The sequence below is a fragment of the Carassius auratus genome, chromosome 44 (assembly GCF_003368295.1).
Source record: "Carassius auratus strain Wakin chromosome 44, ASM336829v1, whole genome shotgun sequence".
NCBI lineage: Eukaryota > Metazoa > Chordata > Actinopteri > Cypriniformes > Cyprinidae > Carassius > Carassius auratus.
The window spans coordinates 7,780,208-7,790,565 of NC_039286.1; the positions used below are offsets into that span (position 1 = coordinate 7,780,208).

A 10,358-nucleotide genomic window follows, 5' to 3' on the forward strand; every position below is an offset into this window, starting at 1 on the left:
TGTGGATGGTATCTGGAGGACAGACTGATGGCCACACCTAGGAGTATACAGGTAAGACTTTGTTGTGAACGAGACCGGACGCTGACTGGGTGCGTGTGTGTGGTATTTGTAGTGCAAGGGTGATTGGATGGTGATGAGGATCAGGGACAACACTCCCAATAAATGTCCAAACAGCAATTCTTTCACAGGATTTATTGTGTTATATCTTACATTTAGCATGTGTTGTTGGTTTCATAGGAAACATTATACTTGTTACCATGCCCATCTGCTGAGTGTCTGCCTGCATGTAGCCTATAAATAAGTTTAGACAATTTGCAAGAATGTTTAGCTTCTTTCTAGATTGGCCTTTGGAATTTCATACTGTCAGGAATTGATCAATGTGTATAGCCTTCAGCATGCTAAGGTCATGGTAATGCCAATGCCCTTATAAGGCACTTCAAGTTAGTTCATGGCCTTTGCCCAGGAAAAAGCGCTTTTGTCTACTAGAAAAAGAGGACTTTCAGACAGTGTTCAGTGAAGTCAGTCCAAAGATGACAGTGTGAACTAAATAACTTAATGCTGAACATTGCCAGAGAATGCAGAGCAATCCCAGTCTGCCTTTTGTAATGGGAGTAAAAAAGTCTTGCCTTTTAAATTTGTAGCAATATTTCCACTCCACTGCAAATGTTCTTTTTTACTTTTAATATTATGTCTGTGAGTGTCTTATGTCATATTTAACTTACATAAGATTTTACAATATCTGCACTTTTTGAGGTGTTAATAGACAGTTTTAATGGACACATTTTACATTAATTTGTTATCTTATTTTTCGTGGTTAAACTGAATGTACGTTAGTTTCCTAAAGGAAACGATGTTATGTAACAAAGACTAGCATAATTATTTTGAGACTGTTTAAGTGGTAATTGTTAAAAGTAATGTTTTGCATGTATATTTCAGACTTGTTGAGCTTTGTCTTCATTGTATCTGCGCTGGGAGTTAATTACACAGAAGCCTGCTTTTGTGTGGAGGAGGCGATTTTCTCAGCTTCTTCAGGAGAGAGACAGTTTTAAGGCAAGTAACTTCATAAATCAAAATGTATCTTTTTTAAATATATTTTTTTTTTACTAAGACTAAAAAATGTTTTTGTCGATGTTGAATGCCAGAGACAAGATAACTTAATTCTTTTGAGACTGATGTGAGTTATTTTTAGAAATAAATACATGTTTCTGTTGCATCCTGTCTGTTTATATCACATTTTGATGTCCTTTTTTTCTGTGCAGAACTCAAACGAACTTTGGAGTTAAGGGCACAGAAGCCTGCTTGTGTGTGAGGAGGAGGCGATTTTCTCAGCTTCTTTGGAAGAAAGGGAAAGACCTTTCAAGGCAAGTAAACTTCAGAATTATCAATTATTTATTTATATTACTAAGGGTAAACTATTTATATTACTAAATTTTTTAGAAACTATATGTTTCTGTTGTCTCCTGCCTGTTTACTTAACATTTTGAAGCAACAGCAGTGCTTATGATTTACGTGCTTATTTCATGACACCATTGATGTCTGTGTTTTCATTGCAGAACTCAAACCAAATTTGGAGTTGTCTGATTTGGAGAGTCATCATTCTTGGTCTTCCCTCTTAAGGAATAGTTCACACAAAAAATAATTGACTTGCCCCTCATTCCATTCCAATATTTTATATATGAATAAATCTTAAATTAATATGATAATGAACATGTCTGTCAGAATAGTCTCCAAGACTTGCAATGGAGTACAAAAATTAAGAAGAATATTAAATATATTTATTTGTGTTACAAAAATGAGCAGAGTTTGTATGGGTCTGGAACAACATGTGGAGAGTTTTCATTATTTGGTGAACTAAACCTTTGAAGAGCAGTCCTACACGTACAAAAATTTGTGATGTATGTGAATATCATGTCTGTTTTAATGTTTCAGTAAAGAAGTAGCTTTCTGAAAGCAATATACTGTATTTATTCAAAACAATATCACATGACCTCAGACTAATGCTGCCATTATAGCCTTCTGGAGCGCTGCGGTAGACAGTGACATTAAACATTCACACAAGTGTTGAAATTATAAAACTGACTATTTACCTATTCTTACTGATGTGAATACACCTCTATCTGAAAATGGATAGAGTTTAATTAAATATTTTCTTTTTTCAGATATTTTTCTCTTTTTAGGCCACAGATGAGAACAGGTGGTGACTGGGATGAATGAGGGTCAAAGACTGCATGACTACATCTACTATGCTAAAGAGATCATGAAAATTGACAGTGATGCATGATCTGTATTCATGGACTATGAAACAAACCGTAAGTGTATAATTTGTAAAAAACGTAATGTTAAATGCTTGTTCTGTGTTGTTTAGTAGGAATGGAGTTTACACTCCGTCATTCATACACATGCTCACATTCTTTCACACACACACACACACACTGTTAATGTTATAATATCAGTGTAAATGTTGTGGTTTATTTGTGTACTGTCATGCCAGAGTAGTTTGTAAAGAACTTAACTAATTGTACAAATATTGTATAATAGTGTTTTTGTATATTTTTTATACCAGTGGTTCCCAACATTTTTCAAACTCGCAGCCCACACAACCAAACACATATGTTTGCGCGGCCCACTGCAAACAAAATTAACTCACCCTGCTATTGTTGGGGAAATAACTTACAGTAGTACTCAGAAGCTAGATTGTTAACTGTCTTTATTGAATGCACTGGCAATGAACAGAAAATAACTTGGGCTGGCACAGCTTGGCAAAACTGCTGTTGTTCTGTAGCATATGCAGCAAAAATATCTAAGATAAATTGGCAGTTTATTCTTCAACCAATCAGCAAGCTCGAATAGTGGAAGCATAGTTACAGTTTAATATTTAGTTTTTGTTATTTAATTATATGAAATAATGTTATGTTATGACTTTTACATATGAACAATATTATTTGAATAGTAATTGGCGGCCCACCAGTTGAAAACCACTGTTTTATACCACATATATAAAAAGTAGTGGTGGGCATAGATTATTTTTTTTAAAATCTAGATTGATCTCACTGTGATCTTGAAATTAATCTAGATTAATCTAGATTAAAATGGCTCATTCGAATTCTGCCGACGGCATTCAGAATATGTGTGTTACCCAAATAAAATTGACAAACATTATGTCTTTGAGAAGGGGTTTATCAAGCTAGGTGGTGCATTAGAAAAGGGGCTCATCTCCTGTTTCCAAAATGCATCACAAAGTGCTTGAAAAAGCTGTAAACTAATTCCACATTGCACAAGGTGCAAACAACATTACACCTGTTTCACGCCAATGTTTAATTTAATTTAATTTTTTCAAATTTGTAGGTATCAACGTACAGACACCAAATAATTAAATGTAAAATAGCACTGGATAATCTTTAATGTAAAAATGAAATATGCAATCAAACCTACATTTATTCAGACACCTTCAACATTTCTCACATTATTACAGTTTTGCTATATATATATAAAAATTATATCTGGTCTCTGAATAATTTTTGGTTTGAATGTTAAAACTACAAAGTAATTCAGTGAAAAGAGCAGTGAGTGATTTTCTTTCATTTTCTTGGATTAACATTACAGCAGCCAGTAGCTAAATTAGGCGTGGTCACTTTAAGAGACGATGAACGCATCCAATATAACACACATCCCAGTTTTTCCCTCAACTGTTTACTTTCACTTAAGAAATAACTGACAGTTTTTTCGAGCATAGTTTCCAAGGTGGATATTTTGACATATTTTTGTATGTATTTGTCGTCACAAGAGCAAAAATGAGCAAATTCGATGTTCAAGTGTTTTGAGACACCTTTCTTTTCTTTTCGCTGTCCGTGATACGCAGCCCTCTCTCTCTCCCCACACCGAACACAGTGCACGAATAACCAGCTACTCCGTTCAGCTTTTCCGTGTCTTGTGTTTGGATGCTTTAATGAATTTAGTTAAGGCTTAAAAACATGTGAAAAAGATAAGCTTTCATGACGATGCGCAGCAGTGGCCCGTCAACTTTCCTGAGCATCTTTTTAGGCTGGCCTCAGCCAGTCGGTTAAATAAAATATCAAGGTGAAAGTCATCATAGCTAACTTAGTATAGACCCAGCTCCCAACCCAACTTTGAGAATAGATTAAACGGCGATATTTTTTTTATCGGCCGATAAGAGTCTCGTAGCACGTTAATGCCGATAACGGCCCACCACTAATAAAAAGTCACATTTTATCTTAAAAGTTATATTCAAATGTTCAATACTTTGTTGATAAACTCAGTAGCTGTTAATGCCATACTTTTCTGAATTTCACGTTACTCTTTGACTGTTTTCTCTTGTTTTTAATACATATTTACCATTTGATTTGTAGGTATAATGCCTAGTTCGATTTGGGGTCATTTTAGCCTAGCAATGCAGTAATTTTAAACCATAAAAAATCAACCCAGCATGCTGGGTTAAGCATAATAACCCAACTTGTTGGGTTAAAATAACCTAGTGCTGGGTTCGTCCCCTTTTGACCCAGCACTGGGTTGCCAAAATAACCCAATTACATTTCTCTGTAACACAGGAGTTTTGGCTGATTATAACCTGCAGAATTTGATGCGTTCGTAGACAAAATTTGCACATCTCCTCCCACTTCCTCCCTGTCTTCCCTTGTTGCCAAAGAGCACACTTTAGAATGACTGGACAAAAAATGCAGTGAGAATAACCTGTTTATCATGAAAGAAAGGCAGCTGCAAGTGATGTCAGTGAAGTCGCTTGTATATTAATTTGTGCACTGATGATACAGTCACTATTTGACACTCAAACATAGCTGAACATATTGACAAAGGATCTTGTAATGCTGTTTATCCTGAGATCGAGAGTTTTGGCTGATTATTGCAAAAACGCTTTCTGACACTGTGTCCAGGTAAGAATTTAACAATTCATCACCAGATTTGTTGCATGAATTAATGTATTAAAGAAATATAAATAAAATAGTACTTAAATGAAAAAATATTAAATATTTTTTATAATACATTTAATTTGAGATAAAATATAATAAAATACATTGATTAAAGTGTGAATGATATCCTAAATATAATGAGAGATGAAAAGTCTTAACAGAAATTTTCTGTTAACCCATGATTTAGCAGGAAAATTAAAAATCTATATATGATCTCAGTAAAGGCTTTCAGTTTAATAATGTGTACCCTCTTGGTTGCCAGACAAGACTCATCATGTTTCTCTAACTGTGATGTGAAGCTTGTGAAACTTGCATGTTACCACATGCTTATGATGTGATTGTGTACAGACCTACAGAAGAAAAACGGAAAAAACAATTTTAAAGGATTTATCTGTTTTGCTTGTAGAATGATCTCCAATCCAACTCTTTCCCCTCAATCCAACTCCAATACCTCAATGTCCTATGAGAAAACAACAGTAGACATTGTCTTCTATTCAATCATAGTTCTCTTTGGCACCACTGGGAACTCTTTGGTCATCTGGGTAGCTGGATTCCGAATGAAACCCACCGTCACAAATGTTTGGCTGGTCAATCTCGCTGTAGCAGACCTGATCTTCTCCCTGACACGAGTCACTTCTCTCATCTCAAGTCTGTTCTTTGACCACTGGCCTTTTGGGGTTTTTCTCTGCAAGTTTAACGGTTTCTTCAAGTATGCCAACATGTTCTGCAGTGTTTTTCTTCTGGCTGTCATCAGTGTGGATCGAGCGCTCTGTATCTGGCATCCAGTGTTCACCAGAAAACGCCGGACGTTATGTGCTGCTCGTGTGGTCAGTGTGGGAGTTTGGATTGTGGCAGTGATGTTAAGCTCACCGTACTTTTTGTACCGACAGGTCTTCCTTGAAAAGAACAACTTGAGCCACTGCTCATTCAAGGTAAGAATGGTGTTATAAATTACTGCATGTGTCACCCTTCATTAGCTTGCATAAATATTCATTTTATTATTATGTATTCATAATTGTATTTTCAGGAGAAAGGAGAAGAAGGAGATGGCAGTTCAGCAAAGTATGTCTACTATTTCACTCGTTTCATCTGTGGATTCTTGTTGCCCTTCCTGGTCATCCTAATCTGTTATATACTAGCTGCTGTTGGGATACGCAGAACACGGCTCTCTGGAAAATCAAGGCCTCTTCGGATTCTTGTCGTTTTGGTCTGTGCCTTTTTCTTATGCTGGGCTCCCTATCACGTTCTAGGACTGGTCAAGTTGGTGAATAGAAACAACAAGGCAGTAAAAGAAGGATGGGCTATGGTTTCAAACTTAGCTTATTTCAACAGCTGCATTAACCCGGTTCTGTATTTCTGCATGGGATTGGATTTTAGTCGATGCTGCAACCAAAGTTTGTCTGGGATTTTTCGCAGAGCTCTTATGGAGGAAAGCCACAGTCTCTCACATCAAGGGACTAGAGAAGAAAACTGTAATTCCATTCCAAAGACTGCACATACTGAGTGTGAAACTAAATTTTAAGAGATTAATATCTAACATCAAGATTAATATCTAACAAAAATGAAAAGTTAATGCACCTCAGTGTCTTCTAGCTAGCTTGAATCAGTAGATTGAGACTTTATGTTGCAAAATGCTCAAATTAAGGTCATTTATATGTCATTTTTTTTTCAAACAAATGTTTATGTGACAATTGAACATTTTTATTTTTATGTTTGCCTACAGGTTTGTTTGTTAATTAACAGTCAGGAAGAGAAAGAGGAAATTATTTGTGACCTTAATATGGGGAAAAGGGCAACATTTTTAAACCAGGATTGCATTATGACTGGGGTTAATCTTAGTCCATTTTTTTATTATTCAATTTTATTGCTGTAATATTGTTTTGGAGTTTTTCTCTGCAAGTCCAATGGTTTCTTCAAATATGCCAACATGTTTTGCAGTGTCTTTTTTATGGCTGTCATCAGTGTGGATCGAGCGCTCTGCATTTGCCGTCCAGTGTTCACCAGAAAATGCCTTTTGTACCGACAGGTCTTCCTTGAAAAGGAAGATAACAATAAATGCACAGTGTTTGAAAAATGTGTCTAGTGCAATTACTCTTCATTAGAAATATCTGATAAAGACTTTCATTAGTTTATTTGTTCAAATTCTGATGTCAAATGTGGTAAAAATTGAAACAAAACCCCTAATCCATTAACTCTTAATGGCATTACTGAGCACACTTAAATAACTAACATCAACCTAACATCTGCAGTGACACTGCAACATTAAAGATTGAGCAGTTTTTAAAAATAACAAAGTGTACAAAAATGTCCGAAGACATTTGAATAATAAGTACTGCATTGCTCGTGAAGTAAAGAATAATTTTACAGAATATTGTGTGATTTTGATATTTTTGGTATTTTCATATTTGCCTAATCACTTATATGAGATGGAAAGTAAGATATTAGGATATGATTCCTCTGCAGTTTTGAAAGAGTAACTATTGAAATAGGCTACATCATAAAAAGCCATCTTGAAAGTAGAACATTTAATGACTTATGCATAGTACATAAGGAACAGTTTATTAAATTAAAGGAGGGGGGGTGAAATGCTCGTTTTCACTCAATATCCTGTTAATCTTGAGTACATATAGAGTAGTACTGCATCCTTCATAAATCCAAAAAGTCTTTAGTTTTATTATATTCATAAGAGAAAGATAGTCTGTACCGATTTTTCCCGGAAAAACACGAGCGCCTGGAGGCGTGGCGTGTGGGCGGAGCTAAAGAATCACAAGCGCGAATAGGCTTTTGCGTTGAGAGCATGTGGAAACTGTGACATTACCGTGAGGGAAAACCCATCATCCAAAACAAACCATGGCTTACAGTCAGATTCAGCCGTTTATTTATGATCCAGAATCATATCCAGAGGCTGAAACTGAATGAGAGCAGCAGCAGCAACGACTCGCTCCGAGCGGGGCTCGAACCCGGGTCTCCGATGGGAGGCGGACGCACTATCAAGGAGGCAGAGATATTTGAAGCAGTTTTACTCACCGCCTGCAGTTCCAACACACGATCGTGACCCTTTTTCCTTGGGATTGCATCATCCTTAAGAAAAAAACGATACGCAAATCCGTCGTCAAACTGGGCCTTGTGAACAAGCATCTTCGAAATGCAGGGAACAAACACAAACACTTGCACAACTCCGTGGATGCTCTGTAAAAATAAACTCCATCCACTGGTCCCTTAATGGTGTTTTTTTTTTTGGTAATCTGTGCAGGGTTGTCTTGCCCTGGCAACCAAAAACACACTACTTTTGTGACTTTTTCCGACGCTCTCGCTCTGATCAGTGAAATGTCTGTGGCTGTGCTGCTCAGCCTCGCTATACAGGAGCGCGTGCTCTTCCGGCAGACGTGCCCTCATGACCCATATAAGGAAATTCCGCTCCATCTAATGTCACACAGAGCCATACTCGAAAAAAACTTTCCGAAACTTGTGACAAACTGGAAGGAGTATTTTGGGAACAAAAATACTCCTTCAAACGTACAACTTAATTTTTGAAACTTTGTCCATGTTTAGCATGGGAATCCAACTCTTTAACAGTGTAAAAAACTCAGTATGCATGAAATAGCATTTCACCCCCACTTTAATGATTCAGTTGCCAGAAATTTAGATGACAAGTTAGTAAACTGTGCTCAAAAGATGTGAGCAAATATAAATTCCATTCTGTATGGGAATCAGATGGTAGCTAGATCTACAGAACATAGCTGCTATAATTATCACTTTTTACAAATGAGCATACCGGTATTACAGTTGCATATTGTATACAAATATATACAGCTATATTTTGAAGCTGGTAAAAACATAGAGTAGACTTACATTTGTAATATTTACATATATTTATTTATTTATATATATCATATTTACATTGCAAACTAATGAAAATAATCTTTACATATAAAAGTGTCCCTTAAAAGGCTGTATTTTTTTTTAATTAACCATTTAGCTGAACATTAAAGAGCCAGTAAGATGAAAATTCTAAGCTTCCTATCACTGTTTATAAGTCCTTTACAATAGGTTTGAATCCATCCAAGGTTAAAAAACATTGTCATTTTGTCAAAATATCATTTTAAAATTACCTCAATTCTCAGAGATCCCCAAACGGTTCGCACGAAGATTCAGTTTCCTTAAACCCCACCCTTCGGTAGCATACTGTGTTCTGATTGGTCAACTAACATAGTCAGGTTTGATTGGTTGTTCCGCACACAACTTCATGGTAAACAATGCGTTAGCATCTTTTTGGGGTGAATTATGTCTTATTCCTCTTATCGCGAAGCAAACAGTAAAATAAAAAACTTGAACAGTCTCGCTGCTTTTTCTTCTGTGTGGGTGTATTCAAGCCGCGCGCTTCAGTTTGAATCTGAATAGCGCGTTCAGCGCGGGGGCGTGGTCACATTAGATATAACGAAGGGAGACATGAAAAACAGACATCGCGTTGTTTTCATATGGATTACTTTATCACAGAATATCTGTTAGCAGCACTTAATTAGTTTTAAAGAAGACATGTCAAGCTTTCTATAGATATCTCTCTCATGTCTCTTCGTTGAGTATTCACGGAGTTACACTTCATTTTAATGATGTGTTTGTACATGAGGATCAGCGCAGACAAAGGCTGCAGACAGCACACATACTGATAAGACGCTCGGGAGAAAACAAACACATAACTTCATAATCATACTTCGCGTTGTGATTCGGAGATGCTTGTTGGTCTAAATAAAGTTGGTAATGAACCCTCTTTTATGGCCAAACGCTTTGAAAATCCCGCCTTGTACTCACCGAGATTAGAAAAGCAGTCATCAGTGAAATGTTGTGAACACAACAAGGATTTGTTGTACTGCTCTGGTATTGTGGTAAAAATGAATTTTAGCCATTGATTCTTCTGATCTTCATTCTTTGTCAGTGAAAATAAAACAAACTTGCCTTTAAAATTAAAAACACACTGTCTCCTCGACATGATGCTATCACACCAAACAGAGCGTCTGTGTGTGGAGGGGGGGGGGGGTCTCAGAGTTCTGTTTCTCTCAAGACGGTAGGCGGAGATTATTATGCAAAGTGTTCCTAGTGACGTACATAGAGATGGGCAAAAGATTTGAAATCTATAATGACTCGTTTCAGCGATTCAGAGTCGACTCCTTATTTTAGAAGCCAATAACTTTATAAATCGTGTACTTTTTGGTTTAATTGCTTTGCAAATTGTTTACACTGATGGACAGCTACATCATACACTGTAATACAGGTCATTTTTGATTTCCCATCTGTGTGGCTCTTTAACTTTTTAACTTTAGCTTTGGTCTTAGCTTTTAGCTTTTAGTTGTATTTATAACACATTTTATTTGTATCATAAAAATAGTTTCATGTCAAATAATAAATGGCAGACTGTAC

General features: G+C 36.3%; 1 protein-coding gene across 5 annotated transcripts; it reads left to right on the plus strand.

Annotated features, from left to right (window-relative positions):
- The first annotated feature begins 2,057 nt into the window (after nt 1–2,057).
- On the plus strand, nt 2,058–7,021 carry LOC113062337 (C3a anaphylatoxin chemotactic receptor). Of its 5 annotated transcripts, none has more exons than XM_026232123.1 (4): nt 2,058–2,309; nt 5,834–5,875; nt 5,971–6,005; nt 6,083–6,411. In XM_026232123.1, exons 1-4 carry the CDS (start codon nt 2,274–2,276, stop codon nt 6,213–6,215), a joined length of 246 nt encoding a protein of 81 aa, XP_026087908.1. In that variant the 5' UTR covers nt 2,058–2,273; the 3' UTR covers nt 6,216–6,411. The 5 variants fall into 5 exon arrangements, 3 of the variants coding, with proteins under 3 accessions (XP_026087908.1, XP_026087907.1, XP_026087906.1); XR_003278522.1 differs by lacking the exon at nt 2,058–2,309 and adding an exon at nt 4,200–4,907 and having other exon boundaries at nt 6,083–6,136; XM_026232122.1 differs by lacking the exon at nt 2,058–2,309 and adding an exon at nt 4,215–4,907 and having other exon boundaries at nt 5,350–5,875.
- Nucleotides 7,022–10,358: the final 3,337 nt, after the last annotated feature.

What these genes read in the sequence shown, in the direction of transcription:
- LOC113062337 (XM_026232121.1), top strand. Translation starts at nt 5,351, where the DNA reads ATGATCTCCAATCCAACTCTTTCCCCTCAATCCAACTCCAATACCTCA. An exon ending in TGAGCCACTGCTCATTCAAG is followed by an intron (nt 5,876 to 5,970) that starts GTAAGAATGGTG and finishes TTGTATTTTCAG; the next exon opens with GAGAAAGGAGAAGAAGGAGA.